Raw genomic sequence first — 26,767 nt, 5'->3', positions numbered from 1 at the left:
TGATCTTTGCCGCTCAGGAATGCATCTGTTCCTGCAATTTGGGCTGTGACTGAAATCAGAGGTCCAAATCAGATTTTTCTCTGCCTTAGCTCCACAGAAGCAAGCAGAGCTTTCCCACATTTCCCCCCACAGCATGATGGAGAGGAAAAAAGAGACCTGCTGTCTTCTGTTAGATAGATCAAAAATTCTGCTATCACAGTTTTTGTGTGCTGGGATACCACGAATTCAGCAGCAGGATACTCTGGAGGAGGAAAAAGTGTCCTCCCACCTACCTTGGCTGCTGATTCCCTAAAATGCGCTGTTTAGCATTTAATGGAAGGGGGGAAAGTGGGGAGAAAACGGCAATGCATGGCCAGTGTTGCCTCTCCAGGGTCCTCTCCATGGGTTTTTCCACGAGCTATTAGCTGCTTTCCAGCTGGTCGGTATTTTGGGTTTGTCCAGGAGAAGTTTTTCCCATGCCCCCCACAAGCAGGGGTTTAGCCCCTCTGCCCCCAAATCTCTACCATTCCCACAGCTTAGCATGGCCCAGGAAGTTCTGCCACCCTGGGGTCACCCTGTGGGATGGGGAGGCAGGTCCCCATCCCATCCCCTGCAGTGTGGGGGCTGGAAAATCGAGCCCCATTCCATGGAAACGGGGCACGCTCTCATGCGTGGAGGGCTCGCTGCCTCCACACCCCAATCTGGGCACGGGATCTCTGCAGCCCGGCCACGGAGCTGGGAACGGGACCCTGGGCACCCCAAAACCCCCAGAGTGGGTGCAAGGGGGTGTCCTGGCGGGGTGCTGCAAATCCAGCATCCCCGGGAGTGGGGGGTGGCGTTCGCCAGCTATCTTTGATTCGAGGTGCATTCCCAAGATTTTAGTTAAGTGTAACATAAAACTGTGAAAGTTTAGCAGGGGAAAAGCCTTCCTCCCACCGACCTGGCCGGCCAATCAGGAGGGAGCCCCGCACCTCCCTCACTTCTGACAACTATTTAGCAACTGAGCTCAGCTAAAGTTTCCAAAAAGTTAGAATAACTTCCTCTCTCCAAGACCTCAACTTTTTTACACAACCTCGGTCCTTGAAATAAGAGCCCTTCAAGCAACCTGGAAAACGTTTGGTCAGCAAAAAAAAAAAAAAAAAAAAAAAAAAAAAGAAAAAAAAAAGGGAAAAAAAAAAAAGAAAAAAAGAGTCCTCCTGTTTTTCCAAAGGATCTGTCTCAGGAATTTAAAGCACATTTAAGACACACACACACTCACATAACATAAGGAGGGGGGGAAAGGCTCTTCCCCTCCCCTTCTTGCAGAAAGCATGGAAGAAAGCTCCAGTTCTCCTGTTTCCCCTGTGGATAGCTTGGGGACCAGTGAAGAGGAGCTGGAAAGGCAGCCAAAGAGATTTGGCAGGAAGAGAAGATACAGTAAGAAGTCCAGCGAAGATGGCAGCCCCAACCCAGGGAAGAGGGGGAAGAAGTCCAGTCCCAGCTCCCAATCTTACGAAGAACTGCAGAGCCAGAGGATCCTGGCCAACGTCAGAGAGAGGCAGAGGACTCAGTCGCTCAACGAAGCTTTCGCCGCCCTGAGGAAAATCATCCCCACGCTGCCCTCTGACAAACTGAGTAAAATCCAGACGCTGAAGCTGGCGGCTCGGTACATAGACTTCCTCTACCAGGTGCTACAGAGCGACGAGATGGACAGTAAGATGACGAGCTGCAGTTACGTGGCTCACGAGCGGCTCAGTTATGCCTTCTCCGTCTGGAGGATGGAGGGAGCGTGGTCCATGTCGGCCTCCCACTAGCCACCGCCCGGGCCGGGCCAGCCCAAGGGGTAGGTACCCGTTTCTCTTCTGCTGGATGATGCTCTGGGTCTGTTTCCTTCCCTTTGCCCTTTGTGGAATGCTGGGGATGCTGGGGGGTTTGGGGTCGCCGACCTGGAGGGCAGCGTAGGCACGTCCAGTTCTTCCCGCTCTCCCCACACCAGCAGAAATTCAAATAAATGGAGCTTCCAGGAAGGAAAAAATGAGATATGCCCCAAATCTGGGGGGGATCTGGGGGGAAAATAATAATCAGCATGCTTTTACTCTGTGGGAATGGGGAGTAAGAGTGGGCTGGTGTTGAGAGCTGGATGATGAGGGACAGAGGGGAAACCGTCACTGCGTGAGATTTGCCAGAAAGCACTGCTTCAGAGAAGGGCTCAGAGAGGAAAAGGTGATGGCCACAACAGGCTGACAAGGGGATCCAAAACAGCTGCTGCCCCACTCCGAGGGTGTCTGCACCCCAAAGACCCCAGTGCTGAGCCCCGTGGTGGCCACATCCCCTCCCAGCTGGGGGGCCGGGGGCTTGGCAGGACCCACGCGGGGCTCGGTGACGGGTTCGCCCCAGGTTGTGTTTCTCTTAAAAGAAACGAGCAGCAGATGTCGGCTGCACTCGTGGGCTGTGCCCCTTCCCCCTCACACAGCAAAAAGCAAACAGAAGCAGGAGAAACTCTGCTAAATTTTTGGGTTTGTCCAGTTTCCCTTCCCCAAAGTGACGGTAAAGCAGCGGCTGGCGTTAGGCGCAGTTTCTTATTTACTCTCCTCACCAAACCCTTCCTTGTCACTTTCCATGAGCAGAAAATGACTTCCTCTTCAGCTGCCTTTGTAATATTTGGGAAGGGAGGAATAAACAGTGAGAAAGGAGGGAGGAAAAAAGCCTTTTAATAACACCCTCATCTCCAGCTAATTAAGCGGAGCAGCTCTGTGTTGTGTCAGCCGGAGTTTGGGTCTGGCCGGGCTCTGTCTGGGGCTCCCTACATAAAACAGAGCCCACAAACCCATTCCACCAAGCAAACACTCTGAAGGGACATTTTTCCCCGCCACCCTTGAGATTTAAAAATGAAATAATTTCATCATGTGCAGAGTTGAAGAGGAAAGTTTATCCCAGCTCATTGGTCAGGCTTGTTTAAAGAGGCAAATCCATCTTTGTTCAGTCAGCAATGAACAGCCTGTTTGGATAAATAAAATACAGAACCAGGCAAAAACTTGATGCAACTGCAGTGCTTCAGTTCAAAAAGCTAAAAAATGGGAAACTGGGACTTACTAGTGGTGTAAAACAGACTAAAAACCATTTTAGATGTAAATATTTCACTTGCATCCTGAAATGGTTTGGAATTTGCACTTTGGTGGTGGAATTAAGATCTTCTAGTGGTTCCCTAAATTATGAAAAAAAGTCTCAAAATTGGTTATTCTACCCATTGCATGAGCTGCCTGTTGTTTAGCTTTATTTACAGAGGTAACACTGCTGTTGAGCGGGTTTATCGCCATTGCTTGCATTCTTCTATTTTGCACGTTGTGCCCCAATTTCAATTGCAAAAATTCAAAACTGAGTGGGTTTTTCAAAAGCTAAACCCACAGTTTATAAAACAGAGAGCCTTTTCCCATGCTAATCTAGCTAAAAAACTGGAGCAAACAGATTAAAAAAAAAAAAAAAAAAAAAAAAAGAACACTGAAAAACCCAGGCTTCTTGTCAAAACCAGATGTAAAATGTCCCGAACACATATTTCTTCAGCAGTTTAGATTGGCTGAATAGGAAAGTGCTGGGCTGGAACAATGCATTGATTCTGTTGTTTCCCAAATGATGTGTTGCCATTAGCCAAGGATGGTTGGAAATCTGTTATCGAATACACAACCTCTCCTAGCACATGGGGTAAAACCTGCCTTTTTAAAACTGTCTTTTGCACCCCATGTTGATTAAATTATTATTAACATTTCTCTGACGAGGCAGACTTTATAGGTAGGTGCTCAGATTGTCACTATCCTCCAAAAAATGTGAGGATATAACAGAAAAAATCATGCAGAATCAAACCCCGGCACATTTTGGCTTGATTTGGAACAAATCAGAATTCGGCGCCATTGCCGCAATGCAACCTCCCACCCAGCGCTCCAAGATGGGTCTTGCAGAGGAAAATCCCAAACTTTCCCCCTTTCCCTGTGCCTGCGTTGTGCAGGAACACGCGTGTGGTTGGACTGTTGAAAAGGTTGTTGACAAATGGCCTGGTGCGGTGTGGTGTCAAATTCTACCGTTTATGGCGACAGAAATTACGGCTGCCAGAAAATAAAAAATAAAACTACAACACGGTCCTCAGGAAACATCTGAAAACAGGCAAATTTAGTTGGGTGGTGGAACTTTTTATGGGTAAGAGGGGAGCAGCCTGGGCTGCCTTGATGGACAAAAAATCCGTAAGAAATGGCTGTGTGGGTTTGGGATCCGAGCCTGCCTTTCCTAGGGAGTAGGAACTGCAAATACGGGGTGAGCACCGCTGAGGCTGGGCTGCCATCCTCCCTTACCCCAAGGTTTCGGGGAGAGAGAAGCAAGGAAAGGTTTTCTCCTTGGGGGGACGCTCATTGCCCTCTGGCTGCAAGCAAAACAGAAATCAGAGGAGCTGTTTGATTAGAAAATCAGAGCCTTGGGAACTGGGAAAATGCCACCTGGCCCCCGCAAACACCAGCAGGTCTCTGCTGCTCGCTCGCCTGGCCACAAGAGCTTTTCCTGTTCTGCTCCACGGAATTCCAGACAACTGACTCTGGGAGTCACAGGAGAAACAGGCGCAGCTTTTGCACCTCTAGGACTGCAGCAAGATTTTTCAGCCGAGCTTTTCTCCCCCAAAAAACCTCCCCATCCTCACCACCGGCACCTGTGCCAGTCCCCTTGCAGCCACCTTTCCCTTTTGCTTTCAGAACGCTCCACAGGCTCTAAACTGAAAAGAACAAACAGGGGGGAAAGACAGCACGTTTGGTGATACTCCTTTTAGCAAGGGGAAAAAGAAAAGCAACCTGTCCAGGCAGAATGGCAGGACCAGCAGCAAAGTGTAAAGGATAATGCAGCCCTGAGCCTGCATCAGTGTGACCAGTCTGCTGCTCCTTCCCACTCACTCCTTCGCCTCCCCTGGTCCAGCACTGGCGCTGGGAACCACTTTTCCCACCTTTTCCCACCTTTCCCACCTTTTCCCACCTTTTCCATGCTGAAGAAGCCACGTTTAGGGTGGGTGTTTGATCCACAGCCCTCAGCCCATCGCCCCTTCAGACTTGCAGGGCTGTTTCCAGTATGAAACACCAGCATCCTATTTCATTTTCTCCTTAAAGAAGCAAACAGATGTTATCTCTGCTGGCCCTGGGAACAAAACCTAATTCTATAGTGTCTGAGAGCAGCACAGTTAACTGGGGGTGTAGTGACACTGGAACGAAGCCCTTTCTTGTCCCAAAAGCCCCATTTTTTCATACGCATCCTTCAAAAAATGTAAATAAGTTTCCTTGACAGGAAGGATTGTAAAGTTTGGTATTTACATTAATAGCCTCGTAGCGGCGGGGAGGGGTGAGGATTTCATCTCAGTGCATTTAAAAAGCCCAGCAAAATGCATTTTGGATCCTCTGTTTACGTTCGTGTCTTTCCTTGGGAAAGGATAAATCTGTTACCCAGCAGACACCAAGCACGCTGCAGTCAGCCAAAAAACGCTCAGGCTCAGGGATCTTTGAAAAAGAGGGTGCAAGGGAAATGCTCCGGAGAAGGAGACACGCAAAGAGACAAATCTGCCAGGGGCTAGACTCAGATAAATGAATTACCCATCAAAAAGAGCTGGAGACACTCGTGGCGCAGGGAAAATGCTGGATCGGGTCCGAAGGAGCGCTTAGAAAAGCGGTAAAAACATGTTATTACTTAATCTGCTGGAGGCAGAGCTGCGGTAAAAGTCCTATCGGGAGAGATGTGCGTTGAAGGGTCATTAAGGGAGCAATCGAGGCAGACATTTCGGCTAAGTAGACCTAATTTGTCTCCGAATTAGTCATCCTCACGCCGCTCAGCTCTGAAGAGCAGCCCTAATTTCCAATGCATCCTCATTAAAACAATGGGAGAGACTGAAACGCTTCTCGCGAGCAGCCTCCCCTCACATTCCTTCCTACGGTGCTTTTTTGGGGGCATATTTCCTGCAGTTATAGGTAGCAGTGATAAATGAGCCCTGGAGATCACAGCGGGCTCTTGCAGAGCTGGGACAGATCCTGTAACCACCGCTGAGATCTCTTTTGGGGACATTCCATGCCACTCTTTCCCCCGGCAATATAATTATTTTTATAGCCATAGCCCTGAGAATCATTTCCATGTGCTTCAGCACGACTTTGAAACCTCCGAGCCCAAAACCTCCAGAATTTATGTCTTGCTGGGGAGCTGCAGGAAGGGTTTGACAAAGCCAGGAACATGGAAAGGAGCGGTACCAGAACCCCCAAACACAAAGCGAGCTGGAAACGCTGTCGGGGAATTTCAGCCGGGTGGGAAAAGCAGGTATTCCAGGGAGCTTCTTCACCCCTTTTCCCAGCTTTTGCAGAAAATCTGGAAAGGGGGAAGAAAAAGCAGATTGCTCCTTGGAAGCTGCTGATCCCACCAGACACCTCAGTGGGCTGCTCAAAAAGTCACCACATCTCCTGGTTCCCTTCTTCACACAAATTTGGAAGTGAGGAAAACCAGGAGACCATCCAGCTGTACATTAGCAGACTCGTACTAATTAAGGATAAGTTCTCAAGAATTAAAACAGTAGAAATATTTGCCAGGGATTAAAAAAAAAAAAAAAAAAAAAAACCAACAAAAAACAAAAACCAACAACAAAACACCAAACCAACTTGGCATTAATTAGATTTGTAGTTGTGGAAGATGACCACTCAGCAGCAACAACTAATCACACACAAAGAGCAAATTAACTCAGCCAGCCCATAAATCAAGGAGAGGCAGCCCTTGCCCTCAGAGCCATCCCTTTATCCACTTCCACACCAGGCCCAGCCAGTCCCCCCAGCCCCAAGGAGTCCTTGTCCTCCTACTGCCTTAGAGTGGGGATTTGGGGGTAAAATAGAGGACCCCTCTCTGAATTTTATCTGTGATCTGCCACCCAGAGCCCAGGGTTTTCAGTGTTTAGCAATAACGAGGGTTTTCCCTTGGGAATGAGAGAGGAAAAAAAAAAATTAGTCTTTCTCTATCTCATCAAGGGAAGCAGCATCAGGAATTTGGAGACAGGCTCCTTGCAGGAGGAGGGTGCAAACAGGACAGGGAGGTTTGGCTACTACTTCCCTAAAAATGTTAAATTATAGACAACAGCTCCTGAGCCCTGCTGGCAACAGAGGGCTCAAAGTGGCCATTAGATCCCTGAGTTCCCCGGATTTGTTCCCTGACTTGTCCAGGAGGCTCTCCCTGTGCCTGAGCCTTTTGGGTGGAAAGGGTGTGTTGATCTAATACTCCAGAACGATAACAGGAAAAGCAGCATGGATTCTTCAATCCCAAACTGGTGGCCAGGGGGTGTGTGGCAGTGCCCAGGGGCTTGGATCCACTTGGATCCAACTTCTCTCTGTTATAATTATGTGATTTGGGATTTTTAATTTTTTTTTACACCTGTATTTCAGCAAGGGATGGTATTGAGGTGGATTCACTCTACCCCAGACACAAAAGTGGTCAGACACCAAAACAGAAAATAATCCTTGTGCCCTGCACTCTGCGATGAGCCACAGTCCCTCCTCTTCCTCCCATCTCCTCTCCACCTTTCAACCACAGCTTGGAAAACAGAAAAAGGAGGAGGTGGGGGCGAGAGAAGAGACAGATGTCTGTCTATGGATTCAGCTTGATATATATTTACTGGAAGAGGTCCAGTAAGCCTGGCCTAGCTTTAATTGAGTTCCTAATAAGATAGTTTTGCCTTGTTAGCTGCCACCCCCAAGAAGCATTCCCTTAAGAGATGTTAGACCTGCCAAACACACGCTTTAAAATGCACCAGTTGGGTTTTGGGTGAGTTTAGCTACCAAAAATCCTTGTGCAGTGATTTATCTGATTATGCCCTCGGTTTTAGCTGTTCAGGCCTCCTTTAAAAATCATATGTTTGTGCTTAAATGTAAATAAACCCAATTGCTCTGCTGAAATAGGGGAATCACAGCTGAGCCTCCTATTAAAAATAATTAGTTAATCCAGCTTGGAAAACTGGGTAGGGTGGAATGGAGCGATGGAGAAGCTTTCATAGAAAAAACAGTGTTTGGGTGGCTGGGGGGTTTCCCAAGGCATCCACATCCAGTGGCCCCAAAACCAAACTCATCAACAAAATTAACCTCTCAGAGACACAAAAATGCACATTTCAGGCTGATCCTTATGGCAAATTTTATGCACATCCCAGTAAAATTTCTCCATGTGATGCGGCTCCTTAGGCAGAATTCCTGTCTGAAACGGGGAACTCAGAAATGTGAGGAGCAAAAAAAAAAATAAAATCGTGGACTCAAGAGGAAGGTGAACAGGGAAATGCTTCCCAGCAAACAACTTGGAATTGGTAACTGAAGATAAACCATCTTGTTGAGGATAAGAAAGGAGTTTCTAATTTAATCCTTCGCACAAACCCGCCTGGGCCCACCATCACCCACGGATGGTGTCAGAACCACGCTTGCCTTGCAGCACAAAAAACCCACCCCAAATAAGCCATGAAATTTATTAACAACCCATTAAACAAAGGGGTTTGGATGGGGAAAATAGGTTTTCAGTTTGTCCCAGCTGAGCACCTGCCTCCCTGCCCCTCTCATGTGTATCCCACGGGGATGCCCAGCACCACCTCCATGTGTAACCCCTCAGAATTCATCCCACAGGCACTTTTGTGCCATTTCTTGTGAGTTAGAGTCTTTCTTCCCCCAAACACACAGGTGAGCTTCCCCATCAGTGGATGGGTGGCAGGAATTGAGCCTCTGCATGGAACCAGAGAATTTTCACCCATTGCAGTGCATCTAAAAATACCAGGGAAATTTCCCAGTGAGAAACCAAGGCATAAACCCACATGATTAAAACAGGCCGGACGAGATAACACCGTTTTTTTTATAAAAGCACTCTGCCCAAAGCATATTAACTTGCATTTTTGCACACTGGATAAGATGGCTATCCTGCATATTTTAATTTATTTTGATGAATTCTTTTTCCTGATGAGCCCAGGAAATTTCTCATAGCACCAAGCCCTTTTTGCTGCAGCAATTGCGAGTGCAACGCTCCAGGCGCGGCCCCGCGATCTCCAAATCTCCCTTCCAGCTCCATAGGGGTTTGTGCACGGTACAACCCGACATTTTACAAGGGTTTTTTCATCCCTGGCCACAAAAGGGGATGTTTAAGAGATTCCTGGGATTGCCAGCACTAAATAATCTATTTTATATCAGATGGGGCTGAAATGATTGCCGTTGGAAGGGAGCGGAGCGGCCGTGTTCTCGCCTCCATCGCGATGTGTTGAGTTTGCACTTGGGTTTTGGGACTAAAAAGAGGTTCAGGCTTCTGAACTGTTTAAATCGGTTCAGAACAGGGGAGATCAGAGATCCCTTTCCAGTGATTCCCTTGGAAACTTTAAAATCGAACAGCCTAATGATCAATATTTGGTGTTAAAATGCGCGCAAAGGAATAGCTCACCGCCGCTCTCGCTGTTCATGCCAGGGAAATTGGTAGTGGAAAGCACCTCAAAAAGATCCTGTCACACCAAAAATACAATTCCAGACACTCCCAGGGCAATGCCATGTGCCCAGAGGGCTGAGGGTATGGAACTGGGAACTCAAAACACGCTGATTTTCGATCAGACTGAGTTAATCAGGAAGTTTTCCTCCTTAGCGCTGTTATTTTGTAAACCAGGCAATACTTTCACTCTCAACGAATGGGAAAAGGAAAATATTATAAAGTTGCCGAGGGAAACAGACACGGCTTTGAAAATTGTAGCTATTCCTTAGTTGTGCAGACTCATGGAATCTTAAGATTTCTCAGGCTAATAATGTCAGAATTTATTAGTGGGATCATATGATTTTTCACAATAATTGTGTCAGAATCAGAGAGAAAAACGCCTGGCCTTAAATACAACGGTCTGCAAATCTCTTCCCCCTTTTTCATACTGGTTTGCTGTTCTCATATATGCATCACAGGCTCGTTTTCTGCTGCAATTAGTGAGGTTTTCATGCCCACTGCAATGCCCGAGGTACATGTACAAGTCCTAAGGACAATTTTTAGATCTTCCCACTCATCCCTGCTCCTCCAGAAAATAAACCTTCTGTTTAGAGCACGTTCAGAGCTATTTCCTAATGCCATCATTTCACCAGCTGTGAAATGTATTTTTTTCCCCCTCAGTGCTGTTTTTCCTTAATCTTTCCCTGAAATGCTACTGCACAGCCTCTCACACAGCTACAGCCACGTTTTTATTGCTTGAAGATCCAAAAGCTCTTTCTGGAGAGGAAATCCATAGGCTCCCCCCCTGCCTTGAATTACTCATCCTCTGCATTGCTCAGGCTGCCTTGCAGCTTCTCTGTAGCTCTCTGTGTTCTTAAAATTGCACACGAGGTAAAATATTCCAAAACCGGGGGGGTTGGGTCGTTTCTGAAAGAGGGAGAAGAGAAGGTGAAGGTTTCCTGGAGCTGTTACAGGGAGCCTGGGCCAGGAATCAATGCCTAAAGCTTTTCAGGGGGTCTGGCTGCTGGGACAATTTGGGACCTGGGTGTTTGGAGGTGCTCCATGGAGGTGCAAACAGGGATGGTGAGGCACTTCCAGCCTGCAGCCTCGGCACAAGCAGGGAAGAACTCAGGAGAGCTGCTGGCCCCGTGGCAAGCTTGCTTTTCCCTCCACTCCCACCTGTTTCCCTTCTCCCAGAGGTCCATGTGAGCTGGGAATGCCTGAGCCAGGAATGCCAAATCTCAGCTCCTGCCGTGTGCAGGCACTGCTGGCACCCCAGCCCTTAACCTTGGGTTCCCCCCAGCCCCTCTGAGCAGGACAGGAGCCCTGAAATCTGGGCTGTGCCTCTCCCTGGCTGCCAGCATCCCAGCACCATGGAGGGCTGCAGGGACACCAGGCTTTACTCCAGCAGGTCCAGGAGGCATTGGATGGGGCTGGCAGGCAGATGAGGCAGCTCCATTTCCATTCTCTTAGGAAACTTAAGAATTTTTATAAAAAAACCGAGCGAGGATTTGGCAGCGAGCGGAGGGTGGGGACGCCTGCCAAGGCCTGGACAGCTGTACCTTCTTCACTAGCAAGTTGTGTGATCAGCAAGGGCTGTGCTGAAAGCCAAGAGGAGTTACCAGAGCTGCCACATTGCATTTGGCTGATCCTCCCTCTGGGAGACACCTTAAAGAAACAAACCCACCCTGACAGCCCCGCTGGCAGCAGCGCAGCCAAACCAGGGGTCGCCTCTCAGGCTCGGGGTGTTGTTCTGGTGTTCCCCCCGGCCCTTCCCCAATTTGGGATCCAAGATGAGGGAACAGGGGAGGAGGAGACTTACCCAAGGCTGTTTTTCCATTTTTGCTTGCGCACCAAAGCCCTGCCTGCCCCTCCCACGCACGGCTGGACCTTCCCCACAGCTTGAAATAACCCAGGAAATTGTGCAAAAGCCCGGCTGGAGGGGCACATAGCCCAGCAGCCAGCACCAAAGGGTGTTTCTGCACTCCAAACCCTAAAGCCTTGCTCTGCTGGGGTCTTCAAGATAGCAGGAGGGTCCCAGCAGATGGAGGGTGCGAGGAGGAGATTTGGGGAGCTCTGATGTGCCTGCAGACCCTGGGAGCCTCCCCTCCCAGCAGAGAGACTGACAAAAGGCTCTCAGATGTCTTCTTAAACAGAAAATTATGCCCCCTTTCCTTCAAGAGAAAAGCAAGATGTCCATCTCCAGGTGTGTTACCCCATCCCCTGCATCTCCAAGCTTTTCCCAGGCTTGGAGGTTTTGTTTTAAGCTCATTGCTGAAACGACCTCCTGGCCTGCCACGTGTATTCCCATTTCCCTCACAAAGCTCATTTCCCTTGCAAGCATCTCCAAAAGGTCCTTCCAAGCAAAGCTGAACTGAGGTACCCGCTCCCCCCACACATGCACAAACATTTCTGGATTTCTTCATCTCTCCCCACCCTGGCAGCCCCAGCAGCAGCAGATTCCCAGGCTGGGAGGTGGAAAAGGTGGAAAACCGCAGGAGCTGCTGACTCAGCACCTGCTGGCACTAGAGGGCAGGGCAAACTGCATTAAATACAGAATCAGGTGGGGTTGGGGTTGCATCCAAGGGGAACATCTCCTGTGCATCCAACAGGGAGCACGTGGAATATCTGGGAGCAGCCAGGAGCTGTGTCACTGCCCGAGAAAAGGAGGAACTGAGTTTTGCACATCCCACGTCAGTGATCATCAGGAGAGCAGGCTCACAGGTTGTTTAATTTAAGGTCAGAGTGTGGCAGCAGAGGTGCTTCCACCTTGCAGTCACAGCTGCCTTTCTGATAGAAAATCTCTTTTTTAAAAAAAATACCACAAAAATCTCATTTCTCTGCTGTGTTTTCTTGAGTATGTGATTAACCCTGCACTGTTTTTTTCTTAAAAGGAGATTTAAAATTAGCTCCAAACATAAAAAGCACAGGTCTATTCCATTCCTTTATGAACAGCCACTTCAATAAACAACCCAAATTTTAAGAGATGACTCTTAAAGAGGGTCAGGCAGCGCAGTCCTTTCATGAGGGAAAAACCGCTGGCAAGGGAAAAATAGAGCTGGCAAGGCAATCTGTGGCCTAAACACAAGGGGAAAAAACCCTCAGGCCTCCCAGGTCAGCCCTAATCCTGCAGGACAAGCATCCTCCAAATCTGCTGGCACCCACAGAAAGCATCTGCCCTTTTCTGAGGGACTGGATTCCTTAAAAATCTGAAGGTTGGGGTGCATGAGAAGCAGCTGGACCCTGGGGAGATGCTGTGCCCACGGGGCTCCTGCAGCACCTCAGACCCAGCTGAGAGCCCTGAAATCTGCCCAGGAGAGATGGCAGGACCATCTTGAACATCCTGGGGCAGGGAGAGAAGAGGGACAAGCTGCAGAATCTGGGAGATTCCATGGGTTCCTTAGAAGAGAGTGGCTAAGTGCTGCTGGGTAGAGAAATGCAGGGGCTTGGCTGTGATTTGGGAGGAGAAATGTCTCAGGCCTGCTTTGCTGCCAAGGAAGAAGGGGGGTCTGTAACTCTACAGACCTATGCCCTAAAACCACCTTGCCCTGCAATTTTGGCTGGTGGATGGTGCCTCAGTTTCCCCTGCAGAAAGCAAATATTAATGCACCTTGCCACCTCCCCAGCAGGCAGGACCTTGCCAGCAGAGAGAAGGGACTCACATGCCACCAGGCTGGATTTGCATTCAGCCCTTTATGTTCCTTCCACAGCTTCTCATTTCAGAGATCTGAATTGCAGATGTTGCTGCACCTCCGATCTGGAGAGGGACAAAAACGGAAGGAAAAAGGTTAAGCAGCTCTGTGAGTCACTCCAATGCACGACCTACTGTTGATTTAGAAACCTACCTCAGCTGTAAATGCAGAATAAGCTTCTCTGAAGTGTTTAACCTCTTGTATTCTGGCCAGAAAAACTAATAAATGAGAGCAAAACCTCCCTCCTGAGTCACAGAAGCAACAGAGCTGGAAAACCCTGCCATGGGGTCAGCACTGAGAATAAAGTGACCCAAATCAAGTGACCCAAGGAGGGAGGGGAAAAATAAAGAAGAGGTATTAGTGGGGCAGATAATGAAGAGAGCAGGCTGTGCTGCTCTCTGGGATCTGCTCCAGGCAGCAAAGGCAGGGAATAACTTCCCAAACAAGCACAGAGAGGCTTTGCCATGGATGAAATAAAATACAGCTCAGACCAATAGTGAGACTCTGGTTGCACAGGCACCCACTTGGTGCACCCAGGCTCTCCTTGGTGCTGCATAGGCTCATCACATCCCTCACAATCCCAAATAATTTATCCACAGGCTGGTGTCTGGGGCTTTTGGGAGACAAAGGACATCCCAGCCTAACTAGGGAAAGGCTGGGAGAAGAATTGCAGGCAGAATTAGCTTTGCTACAGGTCTTGCTGTGCACCAGTGCCAGGGCAGCTCTGGAGAGGGTGAGGCTGTGCATGGAAATGTCCTGATTCCAGCTTTGGAAACATCCTAATTCCAGCTTTGGAAAGCCCTGTGAGTTTTGGAAGGCAGCTGAACCATCCAACCCCCAACCCACCCCCCCCCCTTTCAAATATCTTGTTGAATCATCTTTTGTCTTCAAAGCAGAGGGTGTAGCAGCGGAAGGAGAGCTTTCCCTGGGATTTGAGGCACTGAGTGGGAGTTGAGAGAAAGGCCAGCATCTGCTGATCTCAGGGTACCACCAGGAGAATTCTGCACCAGGATCCCGAGGAGGTCACTTGGGCCAGGGCCATCCCAAGGCCTCTGCTTCCAGCAGGATCCTGCAAAGTGACCAAGGGGGGCTGGAGAGTCCCAACAACCCCACTGACTAAAGGGAAAGCTGAGGAGCAAGCAGTTCCAGCATAAATCAGCCTGGCCTCCGATGTTTAGGCGTGACTTAAATCAGCAGAGCTGTGGCTCACAAGCCACCAGAGGTTTTTGTAGGGATGGGGATGTTCAAACAAAAATAAAAGTCGCCATTCTGGTCAGCACACAGATGTAAAACTCAGGGCAGGGAAAACTGCCTGAGTAGTGCTGATGGATAATTCAGGCCCAAATACCTCTTGGAGTAATTTCCCTCTAGTTCCTCCCTATTCCAAGGCAATTTCCAGCCCTAATCAGACAAGAACTGAGACAGGATTCCAGAAAATGCATTTTAAGCTCTTTTTTTGCTAGTTTAGAACTCAAAGATTATGTGCTCAAACTTTTCCACCTAAAACCCAAAGGCTGGAAATTTACCCTAATAAAAATGCGACATTAACTGATTAATTAAGTTAATAATCTGTTGGAGTCGATGATGAGCAGACTGAAGCCAAGGAGATTTAAGGCTCCTCCAGAGCTGGCAGTTTTCTGAAAGATACTAAGTTTTCTTGATCCTTTTGAGAATTCCAGCCTAAACTCATATCCAGCAGCCTTTATTGTTTAGTTACTCTTTGGATCTCCTGGAAAAAACTAAAATCCCTAACACACTAGAGCAGCATAAATAAGGATGAAGCAGCATTTGGAATACACATCTAGAAGTCCAGGTGAAGGCACAAGTTGGTTCTGAGATGTCCCCACATGTCCTGGGCTGTGTCCATGTCAGATCCCTGGACTTGGCCTCAGCTCCTTTTCCAGGGAAGGAAAATCCCACAGGCATTCCCTTGCTCAGCCAACTAGATGACTTGGCTGGATGTCATCAGGGGGCGAGGCAGTGAGCCCCCAAAAATTCAGGCACTTGTGCCCAGCCTGTGCACACAGGAGGATGGAAAAAGGGAGCAGATCCCCTCAGAGCAGATACAAATCACCAGTTCCTTCAGTCAGAGCCTGGCTTGTGTAACCAGGCACTAAAAGGAATAAACTCAGATCTTTTCACACTCAAAGGTCTTTAAGGCCCTTTCCAACCCAAACCAATCCATGATTAATGGAGCAGAGATGGGAATCATTTGGATGGTGCAACACTGGAGAAGTCCAAGAGCCTCGTCCCCTGGACTTGAGGCCATCCTGAAAGCAGAGGTGGAACAGCCAAGTGAGGAGATGGGAGCAGAATGAGGATATCTCTGGAAGGAAAAGCAATGCCAGCAGTTCTCCTTAAGTCTCTGGAGCTGGCACAGTCCTGGCAGCCTCCTTATTCCAGCCCTACCTAGTTTGGGAGCAGCATGCAAACACTTGGAAGGGAAGGAAGAAAGCATTTAATAAGTCTGAAATAATTTTTTACAAATTCATTAGCTATTATTTCAGCTGCGTGACCTCCTGAAGGGACTTTCTGGAGGGCCAGATTATGCAGTCAACTGAAAATATAAATAAGTATGGAGAGGGCAGAGATCACTTCGTTCAGCCAAACCGTGTGGGATGTCAGGTTAAGTTTCCTGTCGGGTGCATCCGTGCACTTCCAGGAGGGGAGCGTGGCCCAGCACTTGCACTTCTTCTGCCTCCTCCAGGGAAAATAGTCATTTATTGGTGCTGATTTCAATCACTGCTGCTTTTAGGGAGCCTTTAATCTGAATGTGTGTTATTCACACTGCTACTTGCTGGTGGGCAAGGGCTGTGTTAGAGCGAAACGTGCAGTGCACACGCAGATACAGATCTTCCCCATCCCTGGAGGTGTCCAAGGCCAGGCTGGATGGGTCTTGGAGCAGCCTGGGGCAGCAGAGTGTCCCTGCCCGTGGCAGGGGGTAGAACAAGATGAGGTTTAAGGTCCCTTCTGGCCCAAACCATCCTGTGATTTTATGGTATGATGAGGCCCATCTGTGCCTGCGTAAGAGCAGCAACTAGTAATTTAAAAAGAAAACCAAAGCATTTTTAATGGGTTAAAAGCACACAGAGGAGTGAAAAGTTCTTACATTAAGTCATCCCAGACATCCTCCACACCCAGACAGATATTTAATTGAATCTGGGATTACAGATGACCTGTGTGTTGTGTGCAGAAGCATTTCTCTAGACAGAGACAGATCCAAGCTTCCCTATTCTCTCCCTGTCTGATTCCCCAATAAGCCTCTAAAGCCCCATTTCAGTCACCACATGTAACACCCAGCCTCCCTCCCTTCACACATGCTGGCTTAACCTGGAGAACACCAAACTTAAACATCTTGTGCTGCAAACATAAACCCTGTGAAAAACTCAGTTGAACAGAGCAGAAAAGCTGCTCAGCATCAACCAGAGGCTCCCTTCGCCCCTGGAAACATCCAAGGCCGGTTTGGGCGGGGCTTGGAACAACCTGGATTAGAGGAAGGTGTCGGATCAGATGACCTTTGAAGGTCCCTCCCAACCCAAAGCATTTTGAGACTCCCGAGCAGAGAAGCCCATCAGCAACTTCCGAGCAAGCCCCGGCTCCCAGGAGGGGCAGCTGGGCTCAGCTCTGCCCGCTGCGGCACCAGAGGGGAGCAGCGCTGCCAAACCCCAGCGCAGAGCCTTTGTTTGGGGATGCTGCGGGGAGACAGCTCCTGCTGCTCCCCCCAGGGCGGGGATTGCATCAGTGCCACAGGTTGTTATCCCAGCGGGGACCTCGCAGGGGTCACTCGCCGAGGGCTGGACTGGTCCAGCTTTTGCAGCTGGCAAAGCTAAACAAGAGCAGCCAGCTGAGTCAGCCGCGCTCCTGCCTGAAAGCGGCCGCTTAACCCGTTCGGTTAATCACCCAAACCCAGAAACCTGACAACTGCAGACAGGAGGACACACATCAGCCCTTTTGCGGCACGACAGGCTGGAAAGACCGTGGAAACCGATTTTCCAGGGCTTTTCTTTCCCTAGGCTGCTGGGTGCGTGCCGCACACAAATCATGTTCCCGGGAGTCGCCGGCTGGGCTGCTGTGAGCCAGCAGAGCCTGTGCTGAAGGGCAGCCGGGCCAGCGGGGCCAGCAGCTCCTTTCGGCTCTAAACATCGGTGACATCCTCGGCCAGACACGGCCAGCCGGTCTGCCCGCTCCTCCAGCACCGAGATCCCGTCTCCGCGCTCTTCCTCCTCCGAAAATTCCTCCTTGCTGGAGCCAGGCTGCTTGTTCCCCTCTGGAAAACAGCAGCGAGGGAGTGATACGTTTGTTTTACCTCTCGTGAAGCCATAAAATCCAGGAGTGCGATGAAAAGGTGACATGGGAGCCCTGAAGGGGATAATTTACTGATAGGGAAGGAACACGGAGCAGCGGCGCAGACAGCAAGAAGAATAAAACAAGATTTTAGAACTCGCTATTCAGTCACCGCACTGAGAATTAAACCCCTCTGGTGCTCATTTATGGGAGTGGAGGCTTTTGGAGCAGAGCAGAGGGTTGGGAAGCGCTATCCAGGCTGGGAGCTAGAGAGGTTGTGAGTAAGATCTGGCTCCCTGTGCTGCTCCCCGCGGTTCGCCTGCCCGGCACGACCCGCGGAGCAATTTCAGGGAAGCCCATAAAGCAGCTGGCCAGCCCCATGCCAGGTTCGAGGCACTGATGCTGCTCCTGGGAGTCTTGGAAAAATGATTGACGGATGCTCAGAGCCCCGTCAGGGACCGGGGGGATGCGCTGACCACGCTGCTGGAGGATGCTGCAGCATCCAAGCCCACAGAAACAAAGTGAAAGCATCCCCACCCTGACCAGCCCCCAGGGAGATTCACAGGCACTCCAGCTCCTGGCCCTGCACAAGGCGCCCCAAGGAAGCAGAGGCAGCCTTGGGAAGAGGTTGGCAAGGAGAGGAGGAGGAGGAAGAGGAAAGAGAGGGGCAGAGCTGATTATAAACACCAGGGCAGGGAATGGACTCAGTAAAGGTTGAAATCCAGATGGCTTGGTTTAAGAAGCCTGGTTTAAGGGTTTTTAAACCTGGTTTAAAGGGGATATTCTATGATTCTACGCATGGGCAAAGCTAACCACATGGAAGGCAGCAGCTGTAAAGTTTAGGAAAACAGCTGTACTGTGTGCTACTCACATTAAGGGCTGGAAGAAACGTGGGACCAAGGAGAGGTGTGGGACCCCGGGCGGATTTTGTGCCGCGCTGATGGAGCTGCCAGGCCAAGGAAAAGGGGGAGAAAGAGCCCCGGGGCAGGAAGAGATAAGGAATGCAAAGCAAGGCAGGCTATCGCATCTATTCAAATTCCGAGTCACTGTCACCATTCCCAGGGTGCCGAAAGCAATCCCACTGACTCACCCCAGCCCCACGAAATCCAGAATGGCCAAGGACTCCTTCCTAACCCGGCAGCATTGCTTGTCATATAAAATATAACTCCCTCTTCATGAGGGCAACACCCTCTAACCCCAGGTTTTTTAAAGAGTTGAGCGATTCTTGCCATAAAAAAAAAGATCAGAGGGGCTTTATTGACTGCAGCAGGATTAAACTGGTTTATTCCAAGTGAGAATTTGGCCCCTTGACTTCAAGGAAGCCGTGCTGATGAATCCCAGATGGAGACCTGGCCGGGTACAATCCCTCCCCAGAGGCCTGGGATTGAATCACCTCCACTGCTCAGAGCCTGGGTGGCTATCGAGGAACAAGGAACAGCACCTGCCATGTGGGAAACATCGAGCATGGGACCAGGGAACTGGGATTGAGGAATTCAGGAACCTTCAGGGTGTGCCTTATAGTGGGGGGAAGATGCCAGAGTAGCATCCTTTCTCCTGCAGACCTCTGGGAATGTCACCTGGGATGGGAGTCCAACACCTGGGCACTGAGCACAGCAGGCAAGGAGATGGGGAATCTTCCTGGCTTCTTCCCACTGGGAGCTTTTTGTGGTGCCCTGTGAAGATCCATGAGTGCAAAACCAGGATTAAATCCACCCATGCTTCAGGGAAGCTGCCCCATCATCCCTCTGGCAGTTTTGAGGAGCGAACACAGCTTCATTCCTACTCCAAATGCCAAGGATCTTTTTTCAGCAATCATCTCCAAGGCTAACTCAAGGCAGGCAAGATTTTGCTTCCCAGAGTTGTAGGCACAAGTACTTTTTTTTTTTTTTTTTTTTTGCAGGAATATCTAAAAACCTCTACATATGTGCCTATGGAGAGATGGCAAAACTCTGGATAAACACCAGAATACACCAGTTCCAAGGCTGGTGTTGATGTTTTTTAGGGTCTGAAATGTAGAGGGCGTGGTGCCTCCCCCACCAGCTCACTCATGCAGGGACATTAAAAATCCACAGTTTTGGGATGCCAGTGTCTCTCCCCAGATTTCTCCTGAGAGTCTCAGCCCCAGATGTGCACCGTGCAGGCCAGGGGGACTCTGAGGGCTGGGCTTTGCGTGCGGAGCAGACTCCTGGGAGGAGGGAAATGCCTGGGCTCGCAGTTCCCTCGCTCCAGCCTGGCCTTCCAAGCTGTGCTTGCGAGGGCCAGCATCTGGAGCGGGGAGGGAGCCGAGGATTGATGGGCAGCACACGTACAGCTGTGCACATCTGGCCCGCAGGTGTTTCAGCTGCTATTTGTCAGGGACATGAAAAAGCACCCCGAGTTCCCGGGGCAGTCGTACCTGTCCCGTGGATTGTTCCCAGAAACCCCAGAATTCCGTGGATTTTTATGTCTCTGCTTTTTAGTGGGTGGCCCCAATTTTTTTTTTTTTTTTTTTTTTTTTTTTTTTTTTTTTGCTTATTTGTTTTCATTATTATTTTATTTGAAAGAAGGAGTTTAAGCCCTAGATGCTTTTAAAACAGGGGGGGTTTGTTATTAATTCCACTGGCATTAATCCACACAGCTGAGTCAGTCGTAATGGATGGTTGTCATCCTTCCCCTGATTTACTCCTAGGAGTGGAGGTTACCACAGAGCCTTTGTGCAGCACTGATGAAACAAACTGAGGCTGCTCCTCCTCGTGCTTAGCCACAGGTACAGCCAGACTCACTCCCAAAATATTTAATCTATGCAAGGACAGATAAAGTGGGGAAATGGGTAGGAAAAGTCTCATCCGTGGGGCAGGAAAATCCCACAGGGATGCTGCTGCTGCTGAGGTTTGGGAGCTGCAGCTGCATACAGGAAAACTGTGAGAGCAGAGGAGCTGCTGGTTGAGCTGGCCAGGCCAACAGAGTTCCCTTGGAAAAAGAAGAAAGCCACAGATGTATATGTTTATTTTTAGAGAAGGTGTCTTTCCTAGAATTTGTATTATTTTGGCAGGAGTGCCCGTGGGAGGAGGAAAGGTTTTCCTTTGGCCAATAATATCTGCTGTCCTAAAACGGGGTGGAGGCAGGAGGGTGTTCTCACAGCCCGGTTCGTATCTCAGTTCTGTTTGTCCCTGCAGAGGCAGACAGGGACCAGGGACCACATCCCAGTGACTGCCAGCTTTGTCCTAAATTAAATTTAATTTAATTAATTTCCTCCTGGGGCTGTGAGTTGTGTCTGTGCAGGGTCATTGTGAGCATCTCGGCAGAAGGGGATGGGCCACCTGTGACAACTCCACCCTTCTGCCCCGATTTCCACCCATTCCCACGGCTTCAGCCCCTTTTGGGGGTGCATTTCAGGCAGTGCCTGCCCGGCATTGCAGGTGCTCTGGCAGCTGGAGCCCCTCTGGAACTCAGGAGGCAGAGGAAGGTGGGATGTGGCTGCTCTCTCCCTTGGCGTGAGGCTCAGAGCCGCTTTCTAGGGACACATCTGAGTCTGGGCAAGCTCTCCTCCCCAGCCCTGGGTATTTCCCCGGAGCTGGCGGGCACCTCCTGCCCCTTCTCTGCCCCCATCCCTGGCTCAGGAGATGCCGCTGGTGTCGCCCAGTGCTTGTTGCCCCGAGCCACCCACGGGGCAGCCACGCAGCTCCGGTGGTTCTCCCAGATTCCCAAACACCGGGGCGGCAGCAGCAGCAGCGCTGCTTTTCCCTGCTCCGACTGCTCATTAGTGGCTTCCGCCCCTCAGCAGTTCCGAGCTGCCATTCCAGTGATGTGCTGCCAAGGTTTTAACAAGGGGCTCCCACAAACCTGCCTCCTCCTCCTCCTCCAGCTGCCACCAGCCCCGCTCAGCCTGTGGAGGAGTGCAGGGCTGCAGGAAATGCGCCTTTGCTGTTTAAAGCTCTTTTTTTTTTTTTTTTAATGTTGGTTTAAAACTGTTTTTATATTTGTTTTAACTTTCTGGCAAAGGAGGGACACAGCACCTTGGAGCAAACATTCCTGACTGCCCAAATTTTGCTGCAGGGAGGCAGAACCTAGCAGGGCAACTCTGAGTATCCCAGCAGCAAAATGCTTTTCAGCATTCCCTTCTCCTCCCTGTGGTGAGCACAGGCCCACAAGACTGATTCTAGCTGGGCTACGACCTCAAGTGTTGAAGAATTGGCTCTTTCTAGGTGTTTTGGGCTCCAAAGGACAAGTTTTTCCATGGGAAGTTGTTGAGCCCACAGGCAGAAACCATTTAATTCCTCTCCTTGGTGAGCATCCCTCTCTTCTTCTCGATGGGTTCTTCCTCTCCAAGGCCACGTTGGACTTTGGGGCTTGGAACAACCTGGGATAGTGGAAGGTGTCTGTGCCCATGGCAAGGGGTGAAATGAGATGGGCTTTAAGGTCTCTTCCAACCCAAACCATTCTGGAATTCTGTGGGCACCAATAACCCTTTCTGCAGCAGTGTGAGGGGGAAAAAAAATATTTAAAGCAAAATTACAGAGTAGTTTCCAGCAATGTGCAAGAGGAGCACTCACAACTGCCCCAAATTTGTTTCAGCCACGAGTGAGGAGCTCTCTGTCCAGTCCCCAGCCCCGTGGCTGTGCTCCATCCTGCTCCTATGGCTGGGAGCAGAGCCAGGATCCTCAGTTTTCCCCGGACAGCAAGGTGTCAGCAAACCATGGGCCTGGCCCTGGACAGGGAGAAACAGCTTCAGGGGGAGGAGAAAAGGCTTGAATCTCCATTTTCTCGTACCACATCACCATCAGAGTGCTCCTGGTTACAAACTGGGGAGCTGCAGGATGCAGGGAGGACGTTTCACCTCCGAGCAGCTGCAGAGAGATAAATCCCCCAAGCTGTGGAGAGGCTGGGGCGAATCAGAGAGAGGGTTTTGCATGGGTGAGGAGGAGTCCTGGGGGGCCCCGTGGCTCAGGAAAGGACCTGTGCCAGGGATGTGTTTTGAGGCAGCTCCCCAGCTGTGAGATGCACATAACTGTGGCTTTCCCTTCATCTGGGAGTCTTCAGGAGGGGTGGTTGATAAGGGCTCTTAGCAGAGCCAGGGGCTCTGGTTTCAGTCTGTCCCTACCCACGGCATTAGATCTGATCTTGGCCCTCTCTCCACCCCCTCAAACAGACACAATTATTCCTGAATTCCTTTCTCAGCTTCCTCCCTTCTGAAGCCTTGCAGCTTGGTCCTGCTGTTTTTTTCCAGGACTCCCTCCTTTCCTGGCTTATGGAAATCAAGGGATTTCTGCTGGGATTCTCCTTTCCTGGTAACACCCCAAAAATCAAGAGATTTCTGCTGGATTTAGCCTTTTGTGGTGGGAAACACCCCCAAAAATTGAGGGAATTCTGCTCTTTTGTGGCACTTTTTTTTTTTACCATCCAAATAATGAAAAGGTTTTACATTTAAACAAGGACAGGCTTGAATTGAAGGAGGTTTATATTTAAATTTAGCAAACTTAAATTTAAACGAATTTGAGTGATTTAAATTTAAACAAGGCCAGATTGGATGGGGGGCTCTGAGCAACCTGGCCTGATGGAAGGTGTCCCTGCTCATGGAATGGGATGAGCTTTAAGGTTCCCTTCCAGCCCAAACCTCTCTGTGAAGTGGCTACCATAAATTTTGGCTCCACACATAGCTGAGAACTGCATGAAATAATTTGGGAGCATCCCTTCAGCAGTGATCCTCCCAGTCATGGGGATGCCATCAGAAATTTTGGAGCACGGCTGCTTCCTACTCTCCCCATACCCTGAGACAGCTGGGCCAGGGTGTTTTTTTTGCCCAGAAAACAAAAACAATGGCAAGAAAGAGGAATCAGCATTGGGCATGGAAAATTTTGAACTCAAGCAGCAAAAGTTTCAGGAGGTCTTTGAGCAGATCACACCCGTGCAATGCTGGGAGGGAAAGTGTGAAAACCTGACCATGGATATTTTGATTGATCTGTGCCATGGGACTTTTCAGAGGAGTTATTCCCAAAACAGTTGGGAATGATGGCTCCTGAGCTCAGGGAGGGATTTTAGGGATTTTCTAGAAGCAGGAGCATCTCTTTTTGTGCTGTAACCGAGCATTACTTGAAGTTACTTCTATTCCAGAATAAATTTTTACACTAAAAAGAGGAGAGATTCAGTGAGGAAGAATATCCCTCACTCTGAGGCCCTGGCACAGGGTGCCCAGAGAAGCTGTGGCTGCCCCTGGATCCTTGGAAGAGCTTAAGGACAGAGTTTGGGGGCAGCCTGGGATAGTGGAAGATGTCCCTGCCCATGGCAGGGGTGGAACTGGATGAACTTTATGATCCCTTCCAACCCAAACTGTTCTGGGGTACTATGAATGCACATTTTCCTCACCTTCATGTGTTTGCTTTGTCCCATCTTATTCAGGCCTTACCTCTGAGAAGAAGCAACTCCTCATGGGATTTCTCCTTCCCCATTCACCCTAAAATGTGCCTGGGATGAAGGGGGAGAAAACAAAAAAGGCCCTGAGGGTAGAGCCTTTTTTCTGCACCCTCAACTTTAAAAGAAGTTGGAAAAGCTACCTTTTTTTGAAAAAAACCAAAACCAAAACCAAAACAAAACAGTAAAACCCACCAAAACCAAAAAACCCAAACAAACGCCAACAGTTTCCCAGCATTTCACATTTCATTTGCACTCTCAGCCACATCATGGAAATTATTTCAATCCTTTTGTAACCAAACACCCCAATCCTATATAAACAAAGGCCTGGGGGACCTGTTATGAAATTTCCTGCAACCAGGGCCTTGCTCCTGCTGCCACCTTCCATCCACTCTCTGTGACATCCATGCTGGGCTGGGGAATGCTCCTGGTGGAGCTGGGAGATGCTCCTAAAGCAGGGAAAAATGGATCAGGCAGAGGAAGCTGGGCCCTGTGCCTGGGAACCCCCCAGGAATCCCTGGAGAAAGCAGCTGCCATCCCTGGAGGCGTGCAAGGCCAGCTTGGATGGCCCACAGAGGGTTTTGGGGGCATCTTCCCCCTTGCTCAGCCCTTCCTTCCCCCTGCAGCAGCAGAAGTGCAGCAAGCAGGGGCCAGGCTGCTGACACGAGCATGACAAGCCAGATTCAGGGTCTGATTCTGGAGAGAAATTCCAGAGTCTGATTTCAGAGACTAATTCCAGAGTGTGATTTCAGAGTGTAATCTCACAGAATTGCAGCACAGTTTGGGTCAAAAGGCACCTCAAAAAGAGCCAAGCCATCTCCGTGGAGCTAGCATGGGATGGAATGTGGCAGAGACATTCCAGAGCTCTGGAAAATCCACAATCCATAGGGTAGGGCCATCACCATCCCCTCACTGTAAACAGGGAAGAAAATCAGCCTGTGAAATTCCCAGTTGTCCAGCTGGAGAACCAGAAAGAACCAGTGGGAAGGAGAGGCCTCAGGGCAGCAGCAGCCAGAGCAGGGGTCTCAGCCAGGTTAAAGATGTCAGCTCTGCTCTGGGAGAAGCTTTGTGCTGAGCTCTCTGCTCCTGGGTGGGATTTAAAAAAAATCCCTGGAATCAGACCAGCTTTTTATCTGGTTTTTACCTTTTTTTCATGTCAGCCACATTCAGAGAAGAGCAGGGCACAGCAAAACCTTGTGTGACCACCCTCCACCCCTTTCTTCTGCTCACTGGAAAAAATACTACGAAAAAAGAAAATAAATCAGCAAATTGCTTTGTGGTATCTTCCTCCTCCCTGGATTTTATTTTCCTTTCCTGGAGCCCTCCCTGAATGGGAAAAGGGTCAGCCTGTCATCTGCCAGACGTGGGCATCCCCAAACCACCATGGGAGAGGTAGAGCTTTCCTAAGTGGTCCTGGGCAGCCTGACAAGTCCCCGAGCTCCTGCAGAATGTGGTCATAATTAGATAATTAATAACTTGGAGAGGGAAAGGAAAGGAAATTAGCTAAATGGAAGCTTTCCTCGGTGGGAGGAAGTAATTATATCTGCTTTTTGATATCTGAGCTGAGGTGGCTTTGCTGAGTACAAGGAACAGCACCTTGCTTGCAAAGCCATCCCTGCCCCAAGCAGGATGGGGGGATCCCATGGGCACTGCTGGGTCACGAAGTTTGTCCCACAGAATTTACCCAGCTCCAGGAAGTGTTCCACACCAGGCTGGAGCAACTTGGGATAGTGGAAGGTGTCCCTGCCCAGGCAGAGGGGAGGAATAAGGTGAGCTTTCAGGTCCTCCCTAACCCAAACCATTCTGGGATTCAGTGATTTTTTCATGGATACATTGCTCCTGCCTATGGATTTACCATTTTAAACTCCAGTGCAAACCAGTCTGTGACATTACCAGACTCTGAATTTAGGCTGTCTATCCAAAAGCCCAAGGAATTCCAAGAGCTTCCACTTGCTCCTGGCACACTGGGTTTTGCCCAGAGCCTGGATTAACTCCACACTGCTGGAGCCAGGGCCAGGATTCAACACATGGTGATGAAGCACAGCCTGGATTTGTAGGGAAAAGGCCCTTCCCACACAACCTATCTCAGAAAGATGTCCTGCATTCAGTGTATTTATTTTTCTTCTCTTTTCTTGTTTTTTCTTTCCTTCTCTCCAGACTGTCCAGTGTCTGCGACTGACGTGGAATTGGAATATATCCAAGTTTGTAGCTTCTGAAACCTTAAAAACCTCAAGAAAACTGGTCCAAAAGACCCCTCTTGACCTCCCTTGCTCTGAACTCTTGTGGAGCATTTTAGACTGAGCAGCAAAACAGCACCGAAGAGAAGGGGCTGAGACTTTGCAGCATCTCTCCCCAAAACGACTGACCAAAGAGAGGAGAAGCAACATTCCTGGTTGTTCATTGTTGTTGGGATTTCGTGTCTGTCTGTCTGTGCGTTTGGTGTTTTATCGCTAATTTTTTTAATTTTTTTATTTTCTTCTGGAGAAAAATCTTAATTCAGGAACACGTTTAGGAGGCATCTTTGGGTTCGAGTTTTATTTCCCCTTAGCTGTATTCTTCTTCTTCTTCTTTTTTTTTTTTTTTAAATTCCAAACCTGATTTCTTGTACAGTCATGGCAAAACTGGACCAAGGCTCTCAGCAAAAATAGGAGAAGAAGGAAGAAAATCCACCATGCCCCCAGCTCCCTGCATGTTTTGTTTCAAGTACAGCCTGGATTACAGACTGCCCTCCACACTCTGCCACCTCTCCCTTATTGCTCCATGATTTGCTACCGCTCATCCCCTTCCCACTTGTTTTTATTTTTTTTCAATTTTTTTTTTTTTTTTTGTTTTCATTTTCTGTTCCAATGTATATGTTGCTTATTTGTTTTATTTATTGAGATATTTTTAACGAGCTAAGAGACTGCAATGTCGCTGTGTATACTGCTTCTCTTGCCAGTAAAAATAAAGATGTCATGCAGCTACTGGGGGTTTGGGAT

The 26,767-nt window shown here is 49.3% G+C and overlaps 1 protein-coding gene across 1 annotated transcript; it reads left to right on the top strand.

Moving 5' to 3' along the window:
• Positions 1 to 606: 606 nt before the first annotated feature.
• Positions 607 to 26,750, top strand: TWIST2 (twist family bHLH transcription factor 2). Its single transcript, XM_056496641.1, has 2 exons — positions 607 to 1,801; positions 25,947 to 26,750. The coding sequence occupies exon 1, from the start codon at positions 1,290 to 1,292 to the stop codon at positions 1,770 to 1,772; it is 483 nt and encodes a 160-aa protein (XP_056352616.1). The 5' UTR covers positions 607 to 1,289; the 3' UTR covers positions 1,773 to 1,801; positions 25,947 to 26,750.
• The last annotated feature ends 17 nt before the right edge of the window (positions 26,751 to 26,767 follow it).

This window comes from Oenanthe melanoleuca, chromosome 7 (assembly GCF_029582105.1).
Source record: "Oenanthe melanoleuca isolate GR-GAL-2019-014 chromosome 7, OMel1.0, whole genome shotgun sequence".
NCBI classification, from domain to species: domain Eukaryota; kingdom Metazoa; phylum Chordata; class Aves; order Passeriformes; family Muscicapidae; genus Oenanthe; species Oenanthe melanoleuca.
This window is presented reverse-complemented; position numbering and strand designations above follow the sequence as displayed.

Coding starts and splice junctions, on each gene's coding strand:
- TWIST2 (XM_056496641.1), top strand. CDS start 1,290: ATGGAAGAAAGCTCCAGTTCTCCTGTTTCCCCTGTGGATAGCTTGGGG.